This window comes from Labrus bergylta, chromosome 7, assembly GCF_963930695.1.
Source record: "Labrus bergylta chromosome 7, fLabBer1.1, whole genome shotgun sequence".
Lineage (NCBI taxonomy): Eukaryota > Metazoa > Chordata > Actinopteri > Labriformes > Labridae > Labrus > Labrus bergylta.
The window spans coordinates 7,798,624-7,824,676 of record NC_089201.1 but is presented as its reverse complement, the minus strand read 5'-3'; the positions used below and the strand labels follow the sequence as shown (position 1 = coordinate 7,824,676).

Genomic DNA, 26,053 nt, shown 5'->3' with positions numbered 1-26,053 from the left:
TCTATTGATAGGATTAGTGCGTGGTTATTGCTGCTTTTTAAAAAAAAAAACTTAAGTGGTAAAGCTTCCTGTGTAGATGTCAGTTTTATTGATCATATAAGTGGCAGTTAAGCCGTCACTCAGTCTCGGGCTGCCACTCACAGGTTCCCCTGCTGACTGTGTCCCAAAGTGGCTCGGTGGTTGGCAGTCCTACAAAATGAGATTATGGCAGGTTTAAGAGGTTGCTGTGGTGCAGGTTATTGTATCAGCGCTGACATTATGACACATAAAGATGCAGGGTCTGTCCTCTTTGAGGCTCTCATCCATGCAGTGTCGGCATCTGTGAAAAATCAACTAGTGATGAATATTTCACATCTTTTTCAGTTTGTGTAGAAAGTAGCGACACTTGGAATCGAGAGCTTAAATCCAACGTTTTTTTTTTTCATTATTCCCCGGAAAAATGAATGTAGCTACATTTCAGCATGTGTCAAAAAGCAGAGAACCTAATGTTTCCTTTTTTCAAAACTCGAGATAATGTGAGACGATAAATGATTTTACATCTGAACACAACCGGCATGTTTTGCAGAATACTGAGAATAAAACTGTCAAAAGAAAATCCTTGTGTTTGATTTTCTTAGCATTACAAGGAAATGCTGCAGCACTTACAGCTTTCATTCTGACTCAAAACTGCCTACTCACACTTCAGAAATACATACAAGAACAGGCATGAGCACACAGCTAGTGCAGTCCTCGTGATAACCTTTTTCTACTGAGGAGTTATGGCAACAGGAGGCTGTGTTTCAGCGAGCGAAGTTCCAGCTGAAAGCATTTGATTTAGTTCCTCGGAGTATAGATCATAGTTTAACAGACAGGATTATAACTGAGGTGTGATGAGACCTGCTGCTTAATCACAATGCAATAGGAACACTTGTAGAATACCTGCAGGTGTTCGCAACCATGATTTATATATTACATGATTATGTTTGTAATTGTATCACTGAAACGACTTCAGAGTTACCATTTATAAAACCTGCAAACGAGATTTTCAGATTGACTGTCACTTTGCTGCATAATATGGCCTGCTGAGGAAAGAAAATAAGACACAGTGTGGAAATAAACACACACAGACATAAACCCCTGCTTTAGCATTCTTAGTACCCAGGTTATGTGTGTGTTTCTGTGTGCATCTATCAGTATGCAGAAAGGCCATAGGCCAGCATGGACACCCTGCTCCAGGCTTATCAGTTAAGGGTACAGTGAGCAGCGGCCCACTTTATCCTGGCATGCCACGCTACGATAACTCTGAGCTCAGAGAGCAAAGGGGCAAAGGAATGTCAGGCTAAAATCTGGCTTCAGATCAAGTAGGATAAACCCCTGTGAAGAAACACACATCCACACTATACACACACACACACATCCACACAAACATGGCAGAGCAAAATAGATGTCTGGAAAGAGTATGGCCTAGAAATATCTCTTCCCATATACAAAGCCAATCCTCCCATGACTTCCCTTCTGCCCCGTTGTTCTTCTGGTTAAGAAACAGAGTAAGACCCCTGCAGCCCAGCTCACCATTTTGATCCCTTCTACTCTTCAACAATAGGCCTGGTCAGGCTGGTGTGAGCATGCAGAGCCCCTGCGTCTTTTATCACAGTCAAACAACAGAAGACAGCCTGTAGCTGAAGGTCCATGGCTCCTGCACCTTTTTATCTCTGTGTTCAGCTACAGCATAGAGGACTCACTCTCCTCTGTCTGAGTGATAAGAGGTGGAGCATGATGGTCTGATGTGCATCGTGTACATATTCTCCACGAGCGTGACGGTCAGCATCAAGAAGGCGTGGAAAGATTGGGAATCAGAGCCTGAGGGGAAACCTGCACATTGAGGTCAGAGATAAAGTTTGCCACAGAGATATGCGTTTGAACTCTTGAACCTTTTAAGCATGAAGAGTCAAACTGGTGACTGGTGAGAGAGCTGGTCATGTGTTACCGTGCGGTCTGAAGGAACAGCGAGGAGCTGCGCTGACAAAAATGAGCAGGGAGCTAGAAAAGCATCCCAGCAGGAGTCTTGGGTTTGTCCTCACCACAAGGTACGCTAAGTGTGTCACCATCTCTGTGCTTTCTCTTTTGCATACTCCCTGGTTATTATCTGATCTCAAGTCTTCTCTTGTCTCGTGTCCTCCTTTCGCTCGCTGCGCTTCCATTTGCATCTTCTTGCACACGCAGAGAAGCGCAAAGCTGGAAATAGGTGCCTGACGACTTCTTGAAGACCAAAAAAAAGAAAAAAGATGAAGATGCGAGGAGCAGCAGCCCTTTGGCGCCTCTCCCTTTGGCTTTTTCCCCCCCGACTGAACAGCTTCATTAACCGAAAGAAGAAAAGAAACCCCTCCTGTCACTGAAGGGCAAGACTTTATCCCAACAAAGCCAATTAGGATCAACAGCTCTAAAATCAATTATGCATGTACTGTATGGTGTGTGCTCTATGCTCAAGAGCCCTGTGGCTTATTGGCAGAGGAACTCAGTGTGTGTTTCACCTTGTGTTTAACATTAAGGCACATCTTTTTTTCTCCACTTTCTGCACAGCTTTCTTGCTATGTTAAGCTTATTTCGTCTCTTGCGTTCGCATCCCCCACAGCTTTTAGTTTTCTTTTTTTTTATTGTCTGTCTATATTGACAGCATTCTACACTCCGTTTGATCACTAATAGCTCAATGCATGTGTGTTTTGCTTTCCCCCCTCCCAGATGTCGCCTTTCTCTTATCAAACAATTCAGCTTCTTTCTGCCAGTCACTCCGTTAAGCCTTATTCTCAGCAGGAGCCTGTTTTAATGGGAGAGACAGCCACATTAATGGCTTCCTCCAAATCGATATCAGCACGCCGCAGTGTATGTTAACGTATACTTGCACTGCATCATCTCCAATGTAATTGCTCTCAAGTCCATGCACTCTCTCTCTCTCATTTACACACACACACAGGTTTCATCTCTGTAATTCATGCACATTTATGCAACATCCCATCAATCAGCAGCACCAAGTTAGGCAGAAACACAATCTCACCCACACAGTCACAGATACGACAGACCACACATCAAGCTGCAGCACGCAGGGCAAGTGACTCAACTTTATGCTCGTCTAATTAATAATGCAGCTTCGAGCTGTGTGCGATTTGCAGCCTCAGGGTGTCGTATGATACTGCGTCAGGGACTGTGATTATTCAGCATGGCGCAGGGGTGGTGTGTTTAGGTTCAACCTTCACAGATGCAATATAGACAAAAAAAGCCGAGAGCTGATCATGCCTGTGTCAGCATTCATTTCAAAATGCTCCAATTTTAGAGTATAACGTCATTTCAATATGAGACCTCATATACGGTATTTCTGTTAATTACATACAGATGTGTAAGTATGTGTGCAAGCTGGTGTTTCAAAGAACACAACATTCTGAAATCATTCAGAGTTAGCATGCAATGAAAGCCATAAAAGGTCAAACCCCCTTATGCAAAATGGGATTTTAACGTTTTCTAGACAGCGCGCGTCCTGCCCCACTGGGTCCGTTTCTGGAGTGTAAGTGTAGCGGAGCGCAGCCATGGAAACACAAATTGGTTGAGATGAATTTAATGTCTACCATCTAATAGTTGAATTACCAACATATGTGTGGTATTCTTTTAAAATTATTACCCCTGTCTTCTATAAGTATAAGTTTATTAGACATTCTTGGAAAGAAAAGACCTATTACAAGGAGAAAAAAAATGGAAGTCAAAGAAAATCTCAGCCCTGAGTATTGATGATATTTCTGTGAGTACAAACACAGCTTAAAGGTTTCCCTGTGGACCTGAAGAGCTGGGAGAGGCTGCTTTGAGAAACTAGGCTAGCAACTATAAAGCATTACTTGAAAGCCATCCCTCAGGAATATACCAAGTCGGTCTAAACATCTATTGTGTATAGTCTGAAAGGAAATCGCCTATAGCACAGCCCATACAAAGAAAAGGCGGACATATTTCACAATAAGAAGACTCCTGTTATAGTTGTGTGAGGTGCCTAAACAGGCTGTAAGAGTGACATTAATTCACCATGGCAGATAACCCCAAAGAAAGGACACTCTCTAAAGAATTGAAGAAGTACTGTGCGTTGTTTTCTGTCTCATTTAAACACATGAAAGACAAACCTTTTTTTAAAGAAAGCAATAATCCGGCAGTTTGAGGAAAAGGAGCGTAGGCACCCGCCTTTAATCGTCACTTGATTCATGATTAGTGTGGCTAAGAGTCAAGTTTTTGGACTCACACATCTGGATGACAGCTATGTCTGAATTTCTCATGGAGGGTAGACATTTCTATTTTGTTATTCCCCTAGCAGTAAGTGTTTTGTTCAGTAGCTATGCTGTGTGAAAGGATTTCAAATGCAAAGGGAGTACTGTGGATCAATCAACTGGCCAAAGTCTGAGGTATTATTTGTTCTAAAACAACTTCAAATTTGCAATAATCTCGATTGAGGCACCTTTCACTTTCCCATGCACACACACTCAATGTCATACACACATGCACAGCTTTTCATGCCTCATCAACATTCTTTCAAATCACTCATCAAACATGATGTATAGTGGCAATTTCAAATAGCAATAATGTTTATGTGTGTTTGAATAAAGAAATAAAGAGAGAAGGGTGCACAGTTTATACACGGTTATAAACAGATAAGAACCGCTCTTCCAATTATGTTTGCTTCAATGTAAATAATAAAATCTTTGAATGCTTGAATAATCACATAATGTTGCACTTTTAAAACCAAGGTTACAGCACTTAACTGAAGGGTAACAAATTGTAATCAGCGCTACGTATATTGCTACATGCTTATCTTAGTCCCAGAAAAGCCTGAGATGTGTTTTTAGATAGAAACTCAAGTAGTAAAGAAGATAATAAACCAGCAGACTAAAATACTTCCGCTATGCCATACTGATAAGATATTGATAAGAAATCTCCATTAATAATGGTTTTGAATGGTAAGCGTGGTACACTTGATATACTTTATATACACCGAATTTCCCTCTGGGATTAATAAAGTATTTCTGATTCTGATTCTGACTTCCAGCTTTATGTTCCAACCTTAAAATAGAACATGAATCACACTGTGTGACTGTGAACTAAATGTACAGCCTGTAGCAAAACAATTAAAAGATAAAGGAATCTCATATGCAAATAATTAATGGGGTACAAATGTTCATTTGTGGAATACACTAAAAGACAATTCATTTTGTTCTTTTCATTAAAAGGTCCCCTTTTTTGGATGATTGGATTGGATTTGTATTGTAGTACACTGTCCAAACAGACCCCCCCTCCCTCCAACGTCATCATCACAATAGGACTAACCAGTGTGGTTCCAAAAGGAAAAAATCCAATTAATTTTATCCATAGCAGATTTGATTACTAGCCATGATGTCATAACCATCCAACAAGAGCTACCTGAGTGTGAGACGATGCTTCTGTAGGAGACACAAGTTTGTATGATATAAACCTCGTTTTAAGAAAAAACATGGTTTATTTGCGAGATCGGGAAAATAACTACACTACCCACCATCAGAGAGTGTCACAGCGACGACTCTGATTGGTGGAGCTCGCTGTTACAATGAAGAAAAGAAAGAAGAAAGGCCCGCACACTTGCTCAATTGCCACGGAAAAAGGTTTTAATGGTCACTAAGTTTCGACCAGAGGTCTTCTTCAGGTGATCATTTTTAAACACAGGAGGGGGCCACACCCATATATACATTTTTACACCAATAGGCTGTGAGGCACTAATGGCAGGTGTGGTCACATATTCCAAAACGTGTGCGGGCCTATCTTCTTTCTAAGTTTTGCTATTTTTGTACTGCCCTGCACCTACATGATGTGCGTGTAAATACATCTTTTTCTTCACCTCGGTGCCAAATGTGAACATGTTTTGCTAGCATGCTAGCTAGTTAGTTAGCTAACAGGAAATGTACTAATAACGTTGTTATGCTGCAGTGAGTGTAATCTATAAAACACAAACTACAACATAGTACAACACTTGTATTAACATAAACACTATAACAACTACAAAAGTTACATTTAAGAAGAAGAAATATCATTCACAATGGATTATGGGATGGAAAATGACGTACAGTACACAGTCTTGTACCTTTGCCCTTTTCTATGTTTTTCTATACTGTTGTGGCACCAGACAAATGTAATATAGTCACAAGTATTGGGGTAGCTGGTTATCTTGGTTCAAGGCTTCAATCTCTTAATATAAATAATTTGTAAGAATTGTGAAATGTCAATGGAGAATTTGAATGGGGAAATTTAATTGTGGATCCAGATATATACAGTAACTTCAACTTCAACTCACATATACCAGAGAGCTGTGTGCATATTTATCCTCCAGGCCGGCTTGTCCTTGCTATTTATACATTCTTTCCACCAAACAAAGCTGCTTAAAAGACAGACCAAAGGTGAAACCTACCACTAAAATCTCTCTGTATTGTTCGCTGCATCTCTCAGTCGCTCCCTTACTCTCTCTAGCCTCTGGCTCTCTATCCAGAATGGATAAACATGCCTGTTGCATGTGGGTGTCCATATGACAGCATCAAACAATGGGAACAACATAAAGAGAAAGAAGAGATAAGGGAGGGGGAGGAGGGTGTTAGAGGGGATGATAAAAAACACACAAAAAAAACAGTACTGCAGCAGCAGAATGGTCTTATCATGTCAAGCGTTGCGTTTAAGCCTTGCCCATCTGAACAAAGAGAGCGCAGACTGCCAGAGGAAACACGAGCGAAGAACAGAGGAGAAAGCAGAGAGGCCGTGATGAGAGGAGACAAGACAGTGGGGAAAGAGGAGGTGAAATCGTAAAGGGAAGTGATGAGAGAAGGGCTGAGAAGGGAGTCAAATGGCAAAACTGAGAAAAGTTGACGGGAGGTTAATGGTACATGAGCTGAGCGAGTCAGGAAGACTAGAGAGAGAGAGAGAGAGAGAGAGAGAGAGAGAGAGAGAGAGAGAGAGAGAGAGAGAGAGAGAGAGAGAGAGAGAGAGAGAGAGCGCAATAGGAACAAAAGAAAGAAATTGAAAAAGATGGAGCAGAATGCAGCGATTACTATGAATGAGAGCAGTGTTGCATGTAGTGACTAATCAAGGGCCTCTTTAACCTTCGATAGGAACCCCTTCAATATCTTACGCAGTGTAGTTTTCTCTCCTTCCAATTTTCCATCAACATTCACACTTCTGTCACTTGTTTGAATGCAGTTTTCATCCTTATGTTATTGGTCTGCCTTTCTTGGTTTCATTCCAAACTGATCACACACTTTATGTTTCCTGTTTCCTACATCCTCTCTGTTCTGCCTCTTCCTTTCCATACTCAAGTTTCTTCCTCTGTGTTCTCACCTTCCTACATCAACTCAATCCCTCTATGTCCCTTTTCTCATGTCTTCCAACACCCATGACCTCTTCCTCAGCATCCAACCAGCTTCTCTCTGCCTCTCTCCCTCCCCCCTTGACTCCTTGTCGTTTTACACAATGAAACCAGACAGAAGGTTTTATCTTTTTTGCCTTCAATGGCTTCACCACTCTCCCTAATCCCTCATCTCCATCAGCTCCCATCTCTCTTTCCCTTTATGCTTTCCTTCTCTCCCCCCTTCATCATCTCTGCACTTACATTTTGCTTCTTTTTTTTTTTCATGCCATATTCCAGCCCTCCCCACTACCACTGTCCTCTCACATTTCTATCTCACACACTCTGACATGCAATCCCTCTTTTCTCTCTCCAGGGCACTCTCCTTTTTTTCCTACGTTCCAGCCTTCCTTCTTTCTACATTTCTCGGATGGATACAAGCACACAGAACACATATCTGAAACACACACAAACAACTGCACTTTCACTTTATCAGGACCAAAACATCTGCATTATGTCACAAATGTATAACTTTAATAACTATGCATCTGTCTAGCAACACCTTAAGCTCACCCAAATCATGGGTGAATGCATTCTCAGAGTGCTGGCAGAAGCGTCCCATTATTGTGAGAGCTGACGCCTAATGCATCACTCAATGGTGCCTGTGTGTTTACTCCTAATAGCTGCACGCCATTTAGCAGATGCATGTGGGGATAATGTTTCCTCTAAGTATTAATTATTACAGGATTAGTTACAATGAGGTTACCAATGCATAAATGAACATTGTAGAATAATCATGAATAAAAAAGTAAATCAGATGCGTTCAGTGATCCAAATCTGTATTAACATCACCGCCAATTAGTGAAAAAGTGTAGACTTAAAAAGTAGCATTTATAGGGACAACATTTTTTCTTATGCCGATGTGTATTTTTACAGTTGTGATTCATATTCCAGCTGCTGTTATTTGCTTTAGAACACCAGTCGTTCGGCTCTGCAAAATTGCTTTGCCAAATCTAGTTCACCCTGTGATTTACTCCAGCAGACTAGAGTTGTAATGCTACTAAGTGACTCCGCTTCCTAAAGATGGGAGCATTAGACATGCCTGAAGACAAGATAATATGGTTCAAAAAATTGCATGAGGGGGAAATTAAATAGAGCTCCGGGCACATAACCATCTCTTAAAAGTGCTGCAGCTGAATTTCCCCAACATGCATCAAAGCTTTTTTTTTTCCAGACTGGAACTCGAATCAGTGCACCACCTTGCTTGGGTTTCATAAATGTCTCCATTTTTAACTCAGAGCAATTTAAAAATGCAAAAACAGCAGGTTTCCATTCTCTTGGGCAAACAGAGATAATCCAACATTCTCTTGTACAACTAAAGGAAACATTTCTAAGTGAAACAAAAAACATGGAGTAATTAAAATTTCTTTTCAACTCCTTTTTGCGGCCCATTGAATCAATTAAGGACTTCATTAATAATCTCTAAACTTTTGCAAAGAAGTAGATAAAGTATCTACTGCCACTTTACAGCTATTGAGGACTTTGGGAGGGTGACTAATGAGTAGACAATATCTCCTAATGGTGCAGCCTCAACATCTCTGTGTCTGTCTTTAAAGAGATAAAGTTGAAGAAAGATAAAGGCCTTGTGAGCCTCATTAAAGTTTGCACAATGTGGGTAAAGCAGGCATTATTTTCTATGTGAAAAGAGTGGAGAATTTTGGTGCATTAATGGTGCCCAATTTAAGCACACTTTGCTCGACGAACTCAACTCTTTCCTGCTTTCAGCAAACCAGCGAGGGGCCACTGAGGTTCCGGAGAGGGGCCAGTCTTTCAAGCCAAGTGTCGATGGAGCAGGGAAATGTTGCAGTGGAGGCCAGGCTTAACTCACTCTAATGCAAATGTGCTGCTCGTAGAAGCACAAATCAGTGAGATAATGAGCTTGTTATTCCCTTTTTTTTTTGTGGACGGGGAGGGGTGGGGGGGGTACATTTTATTATGTTGCTTAAGTAATTCAATGGTTCAAAATCAGATCATTCAGCATTGACTCAAAAAAATGTTGGCTGGTGCAGGGCCATAATGGACTAAGCTAAGGATCGACACTTTGGCTTTATTTGCTCTTAATGGCAAACTGAACTCATCTATCATCCAAGGATAGTAAAAGGAAAGTGTAAAAAATTCTCTAGTACACACAACATGAAGATACAGCCTCCTCAATATAAGTAAAACTCCACCAAATTACAACAGTAGAGCTTTTGTTCAGAGTGAAATTCCTCCACCAGTATGTGGGTGCAGGTCGTTACTTGACCTCCATCGCCATGGTGACTGAATGAGGATAAGTTTAGGAGGGAAACGTTAATTTACACGAGCCTGAAACAGCAACGGCTGACTGGAAATGATTCAAGGATGAGGATGATTCACCCCCCCTCCCTGTGTGTGTGGCCATGGCCAATGGCGACGCGGTCCTAAACAACAGGAGCCCTGAAAGCACTGACACTTAGCCTTGGTGAGTGGGAGAGGGATGAAAAGGATGACAAGTAATACAAGATGAAACAAGGGTGGATTTACTCTCAGAGTGCAGAAAACACACTTTAGTGAGACGGGATGCACACAACAGATGGATGGATAAACAGAATCTACAGTATAGAATTCATTTCCACAAACGCATGAGGTTGGATAACAACAGTATAGATGCAACTGCCAGAACGTCTGTTGCAAGCTTCACTTTTTCTGCACTGGAAACTATTTAAATGACAATAAATAAAATCAATAGAAAGCGTTCTACCATCGCTTCAATGTTAGCAGCAGCTAATGACATCTCACAAGCAGCACAGCCTTCCTCTCCTGCAGGCCAGCAGCTGTAAGCCCCCCTCACTGCGGCTTTTGTGAAAATGCCGTACGCTTACAAAAGCAAAACACAAAAACTGATCCTCTTCTAGAGTTCAATCCATGGGTGGTGACATGTGCAACCTTTCCCTATTTGTGCCTGTCAAGTGTGCGTTGGCTCTGATGAACAGGCATTATTACATTCCACTCCCACACCTCGGTCTACAGCCATTATATTCCCCATCGCCATTTCACGCTCCCTTCCACTACTTTCTCTCTTTGGTGCTTCGGACGAAGAGCAAAAGCAGACCAACACCACGCTGCAAAAACAGGTTTCTAACACAGAAATTGCACTTGGATTAACTTGTCATTTTAATTCGAAAGCACCTGTAGTTTTTAGGGCCCCAAGTTCGGCAGCAATCAATGGGGCCGGACAAGGCTGTGAGAGAAGCTATTAGCAAGTGAAAAGGATACCAATACAGACCGACTGGACTTTTAATCACCCTGACATTCTTTGTTCTTTATATATCAGACTGACATGTTAAATGAATGTCTGGTTTACTGGCAGGGCTAATGGAGAGGCAGGAGTTACAGCTACATGTCAGCAGAGTGTCACCGTATATACAGCCCTGTTTGAAATACTGCTGTTTATTGGCCCCGTAAATGGCAGGGCTGGGGAGAGAGGGTTGTTGAATACATAGTGCTTATGCAAAACAGGAGATGTAGTGCTAGTGGATCTATCGAGTAGTTCTTACACAGCCTTGGGAGGATACATAACAAATACAAAAGCTGCAGATTACTCTCTGTGGAAAGGGGAGCTTCCCTAGAGTTCTAAAATGAAGGATTTGACTTCCCGGAGTGTCGACTTTCACCCACAAACAAGAAGGTTCAAAATGCTTTCTGTTCTCTGCCGTAAAATGGTGATTTTTTGTGGATATGTGGTAATGGCAGCCAAAAACCTGTCATCAGATGGTTCAGCTGAACAGACATTACTACATGACCAATTCTGTTGCCAAGTGATTCTCTCTGAATGGTGTACAATGTCCAGAAGGAATTGGAAAGTTTCATTTATACACCATAGAACCACAAAAAATGGAGTTACCCAAGTCACCCTGCTGTCTGGCAGCAGTATAAGTCATTAAGCCCCTCCTCCATGTTAACAGGTGGGACACAGGTCCATATAACTGTATAATGTAGTTATATATAATATAATGTCAATGTCAAACTCAAGCCGATCTCTACTGCGCAGTCTCGGGCTATAAATGTACAAAAAGTCAGCACCTGCTGCGGGTGGGATGTCGGCTTCATTTTATTTTATTTTATTTTTTTACAGTGGAACGATGTCGACATGCGTTATTCATCTTTCTATAGTCAGTGGTGCACTGTCACATGCTGCAAAGATTCTTGCTGCCTCTGCATTTTGCAGATCCAGAACTGTGGTTTCAGTTGCACAAACCAATTAGTTTTCTAGTGTAATGTTGGCTGCTAATATTTTAACAGTGTACTCATGTAGCAGACTAGTGTTAATCGTCAGATTGCTGCCCAACATCTCACTCTGACAGACGGCTCCCTGAGGGAACAGTAAGCCAATGATTACTCTGATGGGGTCACTGGTAAAAAATAAAAAATAAAAAAATAAAATACAGCAATAAAAATTGAAGTCTGGCATAAGCCTTCTGTAGTTTGCAGAGGGAGGTGGTGCCACTTTGCATAGGAGCCTAAACATGACAAAATATGCATATATACACAGTACACAGGGAGGCAGAGTGTGAACAAAGGCCTACCCATGGGTGAGATTCCTTCATTGTAAGAGCCATACATGATCATCCCCTTGAGCAGGCAGTCTAAAAATAATTCTGTTTACAATGCACTGTAATATAAGTGCCATGTAAATGAAATGCATCCAGTAAACAGAGTAAATGTATTCAGAGATGTGTCCTGAAAGTCAACATTTCTGAACCCTTGGATTGATGTTGCCCTGTTTGTTCAAAGACATCCAGTCGATGTTTTGATGCTTTGTAAGAGTTAGAGAGCTACAGGCGGTTCAGGCTTCACCATGATTGACTTTTATTTGTGCAATTAAAGCATTGCTATTTAAATGATAGTCGAGGGGAGACACTGCTGTGAAAGCATAAATCTATTTTGTATAATCTTAAAAAGCTGGAGAACACGTAATGCAGCGTTTTAGAGCTTAACTGTATCGAGCTTCACTCAGTTTGACATAGAAGAACAAACAGTGCATACACAAACACACAGTTAAAACATACGCCTTTGATTCTTCTGACCACACAAAGCATACCTTATCTACACAAACACACAAAGGAGCTTTTGAACACGCCGGCCTTCTGTTCCTTCCTACACATCTATTACACTTCCGCTCTCTCTGTTACTTTTTTCCTTCTGAACAACTTCAGTGAGGGGGAAAAAAGGGTCGAGATGAAGCTGCTTTGAGATAAAGGTGATGAGAGAATGAGTCACTATCGCAATCTCCCACAGTCGCCCACGCCATCTGATATCCTTTGTCAGCTTCTGTTAATTAATGCGTAATGAGAGACGCTGATGTGTGCATTTTAAATCAATTACTTTTTTTTAAACGGATCTGAGGGGGGCTCTCAGGCACATTTAAAAGGCGCAAACTTTACTGCTCATCACTTTTGTACTAAGTCCTTAAAGTTGTCAGTGTCATGACCTTCAGAGAGTTTTTTTTTCTAGAGGTTGCAGAGTTGTTGTTTTTTTAACAATTAAATATGCAGAACAGTCACTGCAAGGTGCACTGTGCCTCTGCTCACAGTTTGCATCTCGTGCACATGCTTCTTGGGATATGCACAGCGACTCTGTAGTTCACAGCGAGGCCTCCCCCAGCATCTGGACAAATCCTGCGAGCCCTGCGGCGAAGTTTCAACAACAATTCGTTGCAGGGGCAAACATTCGCTCCATCACAGCACTCTCTGTCCCCTGCTGTAAGACCAGAGAGAGCAAAAAGAAGCTCGGCTCCGAAAAACTACCTTTCATGTCATTTCTGTCTCCAGAGTTACGCCGCTTGGCCTCGGGGCTCGACTGGAGATGGATGCTGCTCTCATCCTCTGCGGCTTATCGCTTCCCCTCACTCAGTGATATCCAAATCCTTGCCTTTTCTCTACCAAATCACCTGTCTCCCTTTGCTTACCTCCATCTTCCTGCCCATTGCTATTCATTGCTCCCCGCTGCTCCCTCTCTGCTTCACTATATAATGTTTATGCGGTGTGCATTCCATTCCTTTATCTGTCTTATCTGTTTCAGACTCCCCATCCTACTATCATACTGTGCTATGATTGCACCAATGCGTTTATAGAAGATTGTGTATTGTGAAATAACACTGTTTGCCATCGCTCTGTATTTCAAAAATCAATTACCCCTCAAATAAAACGATAAAGAGTAAAAGCTGCTCTGTGCTGCTGTTTTTGTGTCAAACTGTGGCAGATTGTTTACAATATCTCTGTTGGGAAAAAAAAAAAATGCAGAGGCATATAATGGCTATGGTGCTGCTATGGAGGTCTAATTAGCAGGCACCTCCTCTGACACTTTTCTATATGTGCAACGATGTTGATGTGTCCAGTGACAGGCTGTGTTCTGATCTTTCCATAGACCATTCAACAAAAGGAACCAAATGTAGAGAGACTGAAGCAACTAATTATGGGTGAGGAGGAATAGGATCTGAACAGAGGTAGAGGTGTTAGGGGGGAGAAAGTGAGGAAGGAGATGCTGTGCTCAGGTAGCTCAGAGCGGATATTGTACGCCTTATCTGTCACCTGCAGGTCTGTGCTTATTATAGTGAGAGAGGCAAAGTCAGAGCCGAATGTAAGGTGAGGATGTGTGTGCGCGGAAAGGAAACGCAAAGAGTCAAGCCGTCGTGATGCCTTCACTGCTTCTGACGCACAGAAAGCGGTGGTAAAAAATAAATAATAATATAAAAACAAAGAGAAATAAACAGAGCTTCTCTTCCTTGAAATGTTTGGAAGGTCACAAAAATACTGAGCACACAACAGTTGTACCTTCTGCAGAACGACACGAGTTACCGGCAGCAGAATAAGCGGGAGAACACTTTGGGTCATTTGCGCTCAATACATACAAATACAGCTATAAAATCAGTGCCTGCGGGGAGTCTTTTGGAATAGAACGGCACAGTCAGATAAGAAGTTGGTGCGCTGCTGCATTTCTGTGGAGGTTGAATTGAAAACATGCAAAGTACTAGGCTGGTTAGTATAAAATTCTGGGGGGGGGGTGTGATAAGAAAAAGCTAAAAAAAACGAGGTTCTCTAAAAGATATCTGAAAACATTTTAGAGATGGAGGTAGTCGGAAAAAGGCTCTCAGTCAACCGTAGCAGACCCTTTGATGAAAAGGCTGCAAGGCAGAACCCTTTCTTTTTGTAGGAAATGAGGTATAATCATTTTACGTTGTGTATCAAAAAGCATTCATTGGATCCTGACAGAGCACCCATTGAGAAGCATAAACATTTTATGATGATACAATGTATGTGAGATGTGTTACAGATGTTAGCGGTATTCAAGAGTGGTTTCATATTAGTTTGAATAGTTTGTTTGATGTCATAGATGCATAAGTGCAACACTATGGTGTGTTGAAAAACCAACAATATCAACATACTGTATTGGATTGCCGCACTTTGGCTACTTTTATCATTATATATTACTTATTTACAGTGTTGGACAGTCGTGCACTTACAGCGCTAAAAATAGCAGTAGCTCAGCAGTTTTCACATCTCACATCAAAGTTGAAGCGTAGCGGAGCTCTCTGCCGCTGTCTGAAATGAAGCTACTCAAAGCAGACACCAGCCGACACACAAACGTGTATTCGAGGTAGTCTACTGTATCTACTTCTGTGTGTGGGTGACATCACTGTCTAATCCTTCAGTTGATGCCTATGACATCCCTGCTCCTGGGAGTATGAGTTCACCTAACGGGGACAAGAGGTTCACAATAAATAAGGACATATAGTAGAGAAGCTGAAACTATCATTAGGGGAGAATGGGGCAAGTTGAGCCAGTGGTTGTTGACCAACCTTCTGTTTCCAGGCAACTGTGCATATTTGTTGTCAACTGACCATACTTAAAGGAAGCACACATCATTTATATCCGGCTACAATGGAGAGAGAGACATGGGGTATGTTCTTACTATTATTTACTCACTATTACACGATTGTTTTGGCTGTCACAGAAACATTTCAGCATATTTCATGACCAGTATTTATCTGGGTCAGTCACACCAAGGGCTCAATTTAAATGGTTGCTGCCAAAGTAAATTGTGTTGCATTCGACATGCAGTAACAATCAAGTATCATCAATAAATTCTGCTAACACTGAGCTGTTTGTTTTGACTCTTCACACAGAATCCATTATTTGTTGGAAAGACTGAGTTCTGAGATCTAATGCTTCAGATGCCGTGACGACGCCCAGCTTCATTCAGCTGCATGCTTCCGAGTATGCCATTGTTCACTTGTCAACAAGGAAATGGAGTGCAGAGGACACAGATATCCATCAATATTTCTGCATCACTCTACATTTCTATTCAACATCCTGCAGCTCTGAATTGAGCTGTGGAGTCTGAAAAGGGCGAGCATGTGAGGATGAATGAATTCGGTCGCTCTCAAAAAACACACACAGGTTGATATAACAAGACTTTCTTCTTTAATGAAGGCAATTTGAAAAAAAATAGATTGTCCTTGGTTAGCGTATTAGACTTTTGTTTGTGAGGAATTTCATCAATCTGAATCATAATGAGCACAATAATTATCTCAAACATTATCCAATTTTTTGTTTGTTAATGGTGTCAGAGCAGAGATCTTTTCCACAGCTGAGGAAGAGGTTAGTTTGATTTTATATTAGGGAATAAATGCTGTTAAAAGGTTTCATCAGGGTGTCCACACTCTGAGGCTGAATGCTATGCCAGTGCAGAGCTCACCTGCTTATCAGACATGTTTTGCCCCTTGATATTTTAAGCTTCAGCCTTCTTAACCTATCTCAGTGTTGGTTATAGCATTAATCTGTCATTGCCTACCATGTTTGTTGTCTGTTTCCAGTTTTCATATTGCTGAAAGACATTTTTCTGGACTACAAAAGTTAACTATTGTGGCAGCAACTAGCTCCTAAATAGGGATTTACAGCTTTGATAACAAAAGAGAAGAGACATTGGTCCATGTTGGGTGATATTTGCCAGCGAGTTATATGAACATCGGGGTTGGACAGCTGGCAGATATCATGTTGGATTGCCTGTGGAGGTACAGCTGAAATGTTGACAGAAGCCGACTGTTGTGTAATAGTTGCCTGAGAGAAGTGAAGCTGCCAGTGGAATGAGACGAGTACACCAGAAGTATATTGACCTGCAGAAGGCTTTTGAAACTATACATCACGGACCACTATTGAGGAAATTGGAAAAGTACAGTATACAAGGTGTTGCTTACTCTTGGCTGGAAAACTGTTTAGAAGACAGCAGTGTGTACAAATGAATGATGCTGTGTCAGGACAAAAATGGGTTTGATGTTCAGAAATAGTCTCCTAATATTAAATGGTAAATGGACATGAGCTTGTATAGTGCTTTAAGTCTCTGGTCTTCTGACTACTCAAAGCGCATTACACCCCAGGTCACACCTACCCATTCTCACCCATTCACACATTGATGGCAGAGGCTGCTATGTAAAGTGTCCATCAGTATAAACAAATCCCATCCATTCACATGCACCTGCCGACGAAGCAGGTGCAGGTAACTTGGGGTGATGTGTCTGTGGGTTCTTTTTTTAAACAAAAACATGGAAAAATCAGGGCACTCTTCTGAAGAAAACAGACAAAAGAAAGGCTTCCTTAAATTGGCTTTTTCATCAAATAGGAATCATTAAAAAGCTGGGTTTTCATCGTGTGCCTTGTTTTTCAAATTTCTATGATGAAATAGCCAATTTAATAAAAGCTTTGTTTTTTGTTTTTCTATCTTTTTTAATTTTTGTCGTAAGATTTTTCAGACAAAATGCCTTGTGGTTGTGATTGATCATAAATTAATGTGGAAGCAGCATACTGACTATATCAAAGTAGAATTTTAAGTCAATAGCAATCCTGAATGAATCTAGAAATGTATTAAATTATGACTTTGCATATAATCTACTGCTCACTTATTGTTCCTCATCTTACTGAGTGGAATTGAGGGGCTCTATCTTAAGAAGAATTATAAATCCAATGGTCATACTGCAAAAAAGAGTTGTGCATATTATTAATAAGACTGATGATTATTCACACACTATTCTAGTTTTTGGAAATTCAATTTCTATGAAATTTAATGATTTTTTCTTATTATTAAATAATGCAAATAATGTTCAGATTAAAACCAAAGTTACATCCAAACTCTACCATGCTTTTCGAACACTTATATTTGTCTGTGAATAAAACCCCCCATAATGAGAAAAGTCCATCCTCGCCATCTTTTACTTGCTCAACATTTCAGAAATTGTGTGCTCAAACAGACGGAATTTTTCCTTCATGACATCACGTAGGGCAGTAACCACTCCCCCAGGTGGGTGTCACCCCCACAGTTCTGCCCTCTGAGTCTGCCTTCTCACTGTAAACAATCGGGCCTGGTGCAAAAAGCAGGGGCCATCGCAGCCCTTCCAGAAAGGGGCGTGGTCAGACACAGCTCATTTACATTTAAAGCTACAGACACATTCTGATTCTGAGCAGGGCTGAAATAGAGGGGTTTATAAAGATGATCAAATACAGGATCCGAGTGGATTTTTAACAAGAAACTTCACAGACATGTTTTGGGGGAGCTCTGAGATTTATTTAACCTAAAAAAAAAGGAGGATATTATGTGACCTTTAAATCATGACATTTCTTTCAACTATTTATAGGAATGATTATTGTATTATGTATGATGAATGAATAAAAGATACTACTACTATGTAAAGTAATACCTGTCAGTGTGGAAGACATCCTATACCAGAAGACATCAGACTCACAGTCAGGAATTATACTGTTTGTTTTACAGCATCGCATCAATATCATTATAAATCATCTTGATGCCAAAGTGCATTTTAATATGTTTAATTGGCATAGCGAGAAATCACAGCAGCTCAAGTTTGCTTGTCTGAAGGTTTAATCTTTCAGAGGATTTGCTGTATCTTTATCAAGCACAGTCTGCAAAATTGATTTCCTATACGGGATGTTTTCAGAAATATTAGAAATGTGACAATTGATTGACACAATCTTCCAACTCATCAGTCATCTTGATCCTGTTTAATACAAAAAGCTCAATACTGTATCTACAAGCTCTAGCCGTTGTGCAATCTGCTGCAAAGTTCCCTGCCAATATTTCCAACAATGATGGTAATTTGTCACAACAGATCAAAGTGACAGCGGTTAGTTACCACCCAGTCTTATCGCTGAATTGTTCCCATTTGAGTTGTTGTTGCGGAAGAACTCTAAATGAAGCTAATAAAGGGAAGAAATATACAGATTTCTATTTCAAGACATCCTCTTTTTAACTGTGAGGAAAAACTAATCTAACTCATCCATTATAATTGGTGTTTCTGCGGCAGCTATTTCTGACTGACTGAATAACATTATTTGGAAGTTTCTTCTGTGTTTTTGAAGTGTTTCTCCACTTTTTCCAAAAGTTTCCATAAAAGACTACGACCAGCTTATTGTAACTACAATGTTAAAAAGACTGTTTAAGATGATTATACGACTGTTTGAAAAAACCATGATACTTTTGCAATGACTCTCTAAGCCTGACATTTATGAACCGTTTAGTCTCATAAGGTTGAAGAATATAAATATGTACAAGAAAGTGAGCCTGTTACTGGTTCATGTGTTCAACACGATTTTCAAGTTTCTTGAATATATACTTGGAAGAGTAAAGTTTACTTAGAAGATAACGGGTACTGATATCAGTACAGATATTTTGTTGTTTTCTTTCTGTTGTCATTGAACAAACATTCATTACGGTATTTAAGATCACCCATTACATCACTAAATCTATAATCAAATTCTGCACACCTGTGTGAATTATATATTGTGTTAATGGAACAAAAATGACAAGGCACTTTCTGACACTATATGGCAATATACCGAATTAAGCAATATTTATGATATTTTCACACATCATATATACATATCTATACATATCATATATACACATCTAACACCTTAATACTCATAATAATATCATATCTTTCTAAAAAGTCACTTACTGCATATACTGTGTATATATATATATATTGCTAATTTTGCATAAATTTCTGTAATCTCTTGGTGTAGATAATTGTCAATGAATTATTTTAGTACGAAGCCAAAGTTCTGCTGCTGATTTAAAACACCTAGTTAATACCTAAATTTACTACTTCAGATTTTCAGTTTGCAGCTTTGTGATCGATTGAGTTTTATCCTGAGATAATCTGCTGCTGCAGTGGTTTCAGAGAGCTCACAGGAGTAATTGAAGTTACTAAGTATTCTGTTGCCTAATGACTTTAATGTGAGTTAGTTTTGGTGAACAGAAGTCAGCTGGGGCCAGTCAACAAACCAAAATGACAAAAAGATTAGTTTCTAAAAGTGTGAGTGAAAAGTTAATGAGAGGGATGTGTCTGATGTGTCACAGTTCACTATCAGTAAGTCAACTTGCTCGGTCCTTTATTCATGCATGATTGTCGGGCATTTTTCTTTTGGACTTACCTGCAGTAGTCAGACAGAGCTCCTCGTCACTGTTGTCCTGGCAGTTGTCTTGGCCGTTACACAAGAAGCTGCGGTCCACACAGTGGCCGTTTCTACACTTGAAGCGGGCTTCAGAGCAAACCAACGGGTTACCTGCTGGGGTTAAGTCAGGGCAGAAGTAGAGGATCAGGTTTAGTACATTTTTTGTCACAACACTTTCATAAAGTTAAATATAACCATGGTTTGAACATTGTCATTGGGGACTAATAGAGATGAATGAAACATTTACTGTAAAACAGTGTGACTTTGTAGAATATTTGATTCTGATAAAAGTCAAACTGGAACTCTACAGAAAAGAAAGAAATGACTGTCCAGAGAAATCACTGGTTTTTAGCACACATTATGGTTTTGTCCTGGTCTGGCTTCTGCAAAAATGAGCCAGAATTATCTTGTGAGAAGATCCAGACCATTGCACAGTAGTGACGCAGTCTCTGCTGAGAGTGGGGAGCAAAGCTCCATTTAAATGGCTAAATTAGATTTGTGAGTGTGCTGCCCCGCAGGCTAGAAACACTGCTCTGACTGCGGTGAGTGACTGGCTTGATGCACAATCCCCACTGGGCAGGCAGGGATGAGATCATGTAAGGACAAACAGAAAGCCTGATAATACAGACCACACCTGGATCATAATGTTTCAGTTTTTCAGTCTTTGAATTCACCAAAAGGTGTTTATTAACCTTAAAAGTTAAAATAATATGCTACCTTAGCCATTTGTTCAGTGGTTCTATTACTATGACCTCTTCTCAATGAAGTTTCACTTATTAAGTGTAGAGTACAGCCAAAGCTCCACCTGCAACTTCTTGTTTGAGCTCTTGCTGTGTAGATAATGCTCCCATAATTCAAACTCCACATCATGAGCCTTTTAGTGATTAATTCATACTTATTGAACCCCTAAGTTTGTAATTAAAGCTTTCAGCAACCCATGTATTGTCTCCATACCCTGACATAGTGCTGATTACCTCATTATTACATTATCAGGGTAGAAAAAGCACCTCTGGAGTAAAAAAAAAACCCCTCCTTTTCTCTAATTATAATTCTATTTCTTTCGATTTTGATGGTGTCCTACTCTACTCAGTCTACCCCTGGCTACGTGAACAGTACATAAGCGTCTGAATAAACTTGACTAGGGGACAGTACATCATTGAGAAAGACCCTGACGTGTGGTGGCCGTGGCAGGAGACAAGAGTGCTATTAAAGGAATTAGTTGTCGTGACTCACTGCAGTTCTCTTCGTCACTCCCGTCAGGACAGTCGCTGAAGCCGTTACAGCGGAAGCGTCCAATGATGCAGTGGACTCCGTTAGCACAGGCGAAAAACGTCGGGGCACATTTTGACTTGACCTTGGCTAAGGACAGAGGGAGGGTTGAGGGAGGAGGTGGGAAAAAATAAAAATATATTAGTCCATGGATGATTTGTAGAAGGGCAGCAATTTTCAATGTAGGGTATAATAACATTTTTTATGACAGAGTAGGCCTTGGCTGTGATGCACCAGGGAAGGGACCCAACAATATATCAAAGGTTCCTCAGTCAGAAACACACTGTACGTTTTTAAACAGTAAATCTGATGATTTGCTGAAGAGAACAGTTAATTAAGCATCTCATTTTGCTCTATTATGCTTCTAATCTTCACATTTTCTGGAGTGTGACAAGAAAAGGGTGAGATCCCGGGCACAAAGTCCTGATAGGAGAAGAACCAAGTTAATGACAAAGACAAAGAGAGCAAATCGTGTGGGAGAGTGTTTGTATGGATTCCGCCATTGATCAGCCTTAAGCAGACCACGGGTCTTATCTCCCAGGACAGGCCTGAGACTGAGTGACGAGCCCGCAGAACATCAATGCTCGGTATCCTCCGTTTAGCACTTTACCCTTTGTTTTAACTCCAACACATTGATCTTTCCAAGCAGAGCCAGAAAAACAAGATAGCAGGTGGATGGAAGTAAAGACATCAGTAAATCAAGGACCTTGCTCGAGGTCAATAAATACAAAGTCAGAATTTTAAAACCTGATGGTAACAAAAAAAAAGCCATCGGGATTTACACTATTGAGCCACAACTGTGTGAAATACAGTATCTTCCCACACCTCTACTTCTGTGCCTTGGTCTTTGTAAATCTACTCATGGATTATTCCCTTACAGTAATTTGCATGATAATGCAAAGCCCAAACTTGTAAGTTTGTCTTCATATGAGATCTACTGCTGTTGTGAACAGCTGTAATTGGTAGCTTTGTCTTCCTCTAAGACTTTACTATACTTGTTAAATAAGACTACAAGTTAATACCAGTGAGGAAACAGCATGATCAGCATTTTTAATACTACAGAACAACAAAAGGATGGAACAACCCACACATAGCAAGGGCGAGAGAAAGAGAGCGAACATCTCAAAGCTAGCCACCAAACAGTCTTTCTGGATTTTTTTTTTTCTGTCTTCTGAATACAAAGAGTGGAATTGGCCTGCTCGTAGGTTGGCATTCTGCCGCCTCAAATGCCAGGGGCGCACATTTTTCCCTCTACAATATATTGTGGTAGGCTGATTTATGAGCTCTTTCAAGCTGTGGTGATTATGTGTAGAGAAAGAGAGGGGGGGGGGGGGCATAACAACCACCAGGGTTTGGAGCGCCGGTCTCCAGGATGAAATGTAATCCGCTGAATGCGGGAGGAAGCTGGGATAGAGCCCGATCTCTGCGTCTGTAGTCTGGGAAGCCTTTGTTTACCTGGACAGCAGAGGCCCTTACCACCCAAAGCTCATTTAACACGGCATATCACACTCATTAGAGTCCAGGGAGGGAAAGCAGACATGGCTCTGAGCTGCAGCGACACATAAAAGACAAGATACAAAAAAACATGCTGCTGTGAAGGAGGAATTTTTAATTCATCAAGCCACAAAAAAGACAACACAATCCTTCATTTTTTAGTTCTTTTTCTATTTTACATGAATTATCTTTATTTGTTGTCTTGATTTGGTCTCTTTACATGGAAAATTCACAAAACGTCTTTTTTTTCATTTTAATATGCAGGCTTGGAAAGACTGCTCTGCTATTCCTCAATCCCTTTCTCCCTCCCCTCATCACCACTTCTACTGGTTGGCACGATTCATATGACCCAGTGTTTGTGTTCCAAATTAGCTCAAAAGTCACATGAAGGGCAAGATCATGAAGGGGAATTCGTGGGTGGGAGAGACAGCGCTGGTTGGTGAGGATAGAGCTAATGTGCTTAGTTGTTTTTGAGGGGATACACAGCCCTTTATAGCTGAGAGCCGAGCAGTTTCAGAGCAAGAAGGGGAAAAAAATTAATTAGAAGACCCAAATTGAGGGTGGAATAGAGGGTAAAGCTAAAAATTGCCTCACAAAAGGCATTAGTCCTGTTCTTTGGAAGAGTTAGGTCTAAAGCCAGAGAACCTGTGATATTACTATCTTGTGAACTGTAAAACATACAACCGGTACAAGTTAATTAAATGCTTAAATAACAAGTGACAAGGTCAAACATCAACTTGAAAACTGTTTGGACACCAAGTCCTGTAAGTCCTATAAAATAAGAGTAACAGACTGTGTCCAAAATACTTTCACACTATTCATACTGATTATACTGCATGACGGCAAAGTGAATAAGAAGTGCGTTCCAAAGACATTTTAAGTTATAGAGATTAACACAAGACACTTGTGCCCTAATGAAAGGATACGTGCTCAGTGAAGTACGCCCCTAATATCCCCTCTTGGGATTAAGTTTTATCTTGTACAATATACTGATGAATGACATAACCTACCATATGGCCCATAGTTGCCAGAGTACGATCTACGCATGGTGAAGATCGTACTCTGGAACCAGGTGAAGTTTGAGAAATCTCATGGCGCTAATAACACGCTGGATACTGAGATCGTCCCAAAGTTTGACACTATGGAGGAGGAGACTCACATCCTTATTGCGGTGGGCTTTCTGCTTTACACCTACGAACCTTTGATCGAAGTGCTGAACAAACTTTATTTCCATCCTGTACGATGAATGCAAAAAGAGGAGGTGCTCTAGGAACTACATGGACTACAACCAGAATTGCCACCTTCAACAAAGCAAGGCTCTGCTACTAGGCAGTGACTATGCTAATACTACCTACCCTACCTACCCTACCCCACAATGCATTGTGGAATGCATCTTGGTTTTTGAACTGCTTTTAGCTCCAAGCCAAATGTTCTTCCTCTTCTCTAAGCTTGTGTAGAAGTTGTTTAAAAGCCGGCAGGCTGTTGGACAGCTTCCAATTGAGGTTCCAGTGTTCAGCTGAGCAGCACAAATGAAAACGAATGGGGTTAGCGTTCAGGCTGATTCCTTCAGGTAAGACTATCACTAGCAGAAAAACATGGCTAGATCACAATGAAACACAAAGTTGGAGGACATACTTACGAAAGCATAGAAGCAAGCACACACACACACACACACACATAAACATGCCATCCCTCTATGTTTACTGTCTTCGTTTTAATTAAAGAACCCACACTCAGGTTTTTATTTTTGACATCTGACTAAAACTTCCCCCAGGAGAACAGCTTTAATTGAAAATACTGTTTGGTACTTTCTGTAAACACCCAGACTTAGACTAAGATACAACTCCAAAAAACATTTCTAAAAAAAAAAATCAAGTTCAAGTCAAGGCCAGGGAGTGTAGCACCATGGCATGTCTTGGGTTTTTGAGTAAATCATTTGAAAGTCTACACTGTGTTGCATCTGAATACTACTGTTTGTATCTTAATTCCTGTCTCTATCTCCCCCAGCAGCATTCATGTCAGCCAACAGCATGACTCCTGCAGATCCAGCATGCTTTGCTCCTCCCCTTGTAAGCACCTCTATGCCCCTCTCCACACTTCTCAACTTTTCTCCGTCTCCTCGGTTCCCCAGAGATCGGAATATCTTGTTCGGCTCTCAGGTAGGCTCGGTCGTGATGGGCATGCATGATTGACAGAGTGTGGAGGAAACACTGGAGGAAGAGACCAATAAGAGAGAAAAACAGCAAAGAATGAGCAAAGGCCGAGGCAGAGTAGAGGCAGCTGACGACTTCAAAGGTTCCTCTGACCTTGCTGAGCACTTCTGAGGGGAGGAAATCAATAGGTAATGGAGTCAGGGTGTAAGCAAGGAGGGCGAGGGTGGATTCAGTCTGGAGGGCTTGGGGATCAGAATAATCATTCTGTAAGTTTCACTGTCTGAGCCCTGCATGGTAGTGTAACAATACAATAACCTGTGTGCAGGGGGAGGCATTACTAAATCAAAGGCCTCCCTTCAGTGGCATTCTGCGAAACTATCAAACTTCACGCTAGATGACGAAGCAAGTGTGGCTAGTATACTCAGCAGTAGGCTCATGTGCAAAAATATCAGTCATATTCCAACATCTCCCGATAAAAGGAGAAAGAGGCAAGGGCATGTAGTGAAAAAGCAGTGAGAGATCTGTCAGATAATAACCCTGCTGCAATATTCATCATAGGAAGCTTCTAGCTGCTCAAATTGCCTTGTTTGAACTGGTAGTGCCCAACATTGTATTATAAAATGACAAGGCAGCATTTCATATTCCTTTGAAGATTTCCAAGCAATCATTTTTTATCTAATTTGTGACTATCGACCAGGCAAGGATAGCATTCTTTCAAAATGAGGGGAAAAGGAAGCGCAGGAGATAGAATCAGAGACTGTATGTACGACCCTACTAAATATTTCATCCCTTTTCCTTGGTATTAATTACACCTGCTTGAGGATCACTCAAGCATTAAGCACATGGGTTGCACCAGACGCAATCCCATTAAACTAATCTCTGCTTCCTCACTACTCCTGCTATGGATGATCTTTAAATTTTTCTTTTATTGTCCATATGACCAGTACATATTTGTCCTGACCTGGGATCAAACAGTGGATGAAAAATATAGTAGTCGAAGAAGAGCTCCAAACTTCTCCTTTCCCATCCGCTTGTTCTTCCCAGATGTCCTCCCTGGTGAGTAAAACAAGCTGGCACACAAATACACGCTCAGATGGAAGAACACCTACGTCAGTGAAGCACAATCTTTGTCAGTGGTATATGGCTCTGGAGTCAGTCATTGGTCAATGTTCTTATCGCATAAAAACACACTCCTAATCTAAGCGACTTCTGTCAAAGTGGAG

The 26,053-nt window shown here is 40.9% G+C and overlaps 1 protein-coding gene across 3 annotated transcripts in view; it reads right to left on the bottom strand.

The window, feature by feature from the left end:
* Positions 1-26,053, bottom strand: part of ldlrad3 (low density lipoprotein receptor class A domain containing 3) — an 86,100-nt gene that overhangs the window by 17,732 nt on the left and 42,315 nt on the right. For 2 of the 3 annotated variants that reach the window (XM_029278746.2, XM_065956801.1), the window contains exons 3-4: positions 21,148-21,273; positions 19,894-20,028 (exon numbers count right to left, since the gene is read on the bottom strand). In XM_029278746.2, coding sequence (XP_029134579.2) covers positions 19,894-20,028; positions 21,148-21,273 — 261 coding nt within the window. The remainder of the gene's footprint in view (positions 1-19,893; positions 20,029-21,147; positions 21,274-26,053) is intronic. The other variant, XM_065956800.1, reaches the window with a different exon arrangement.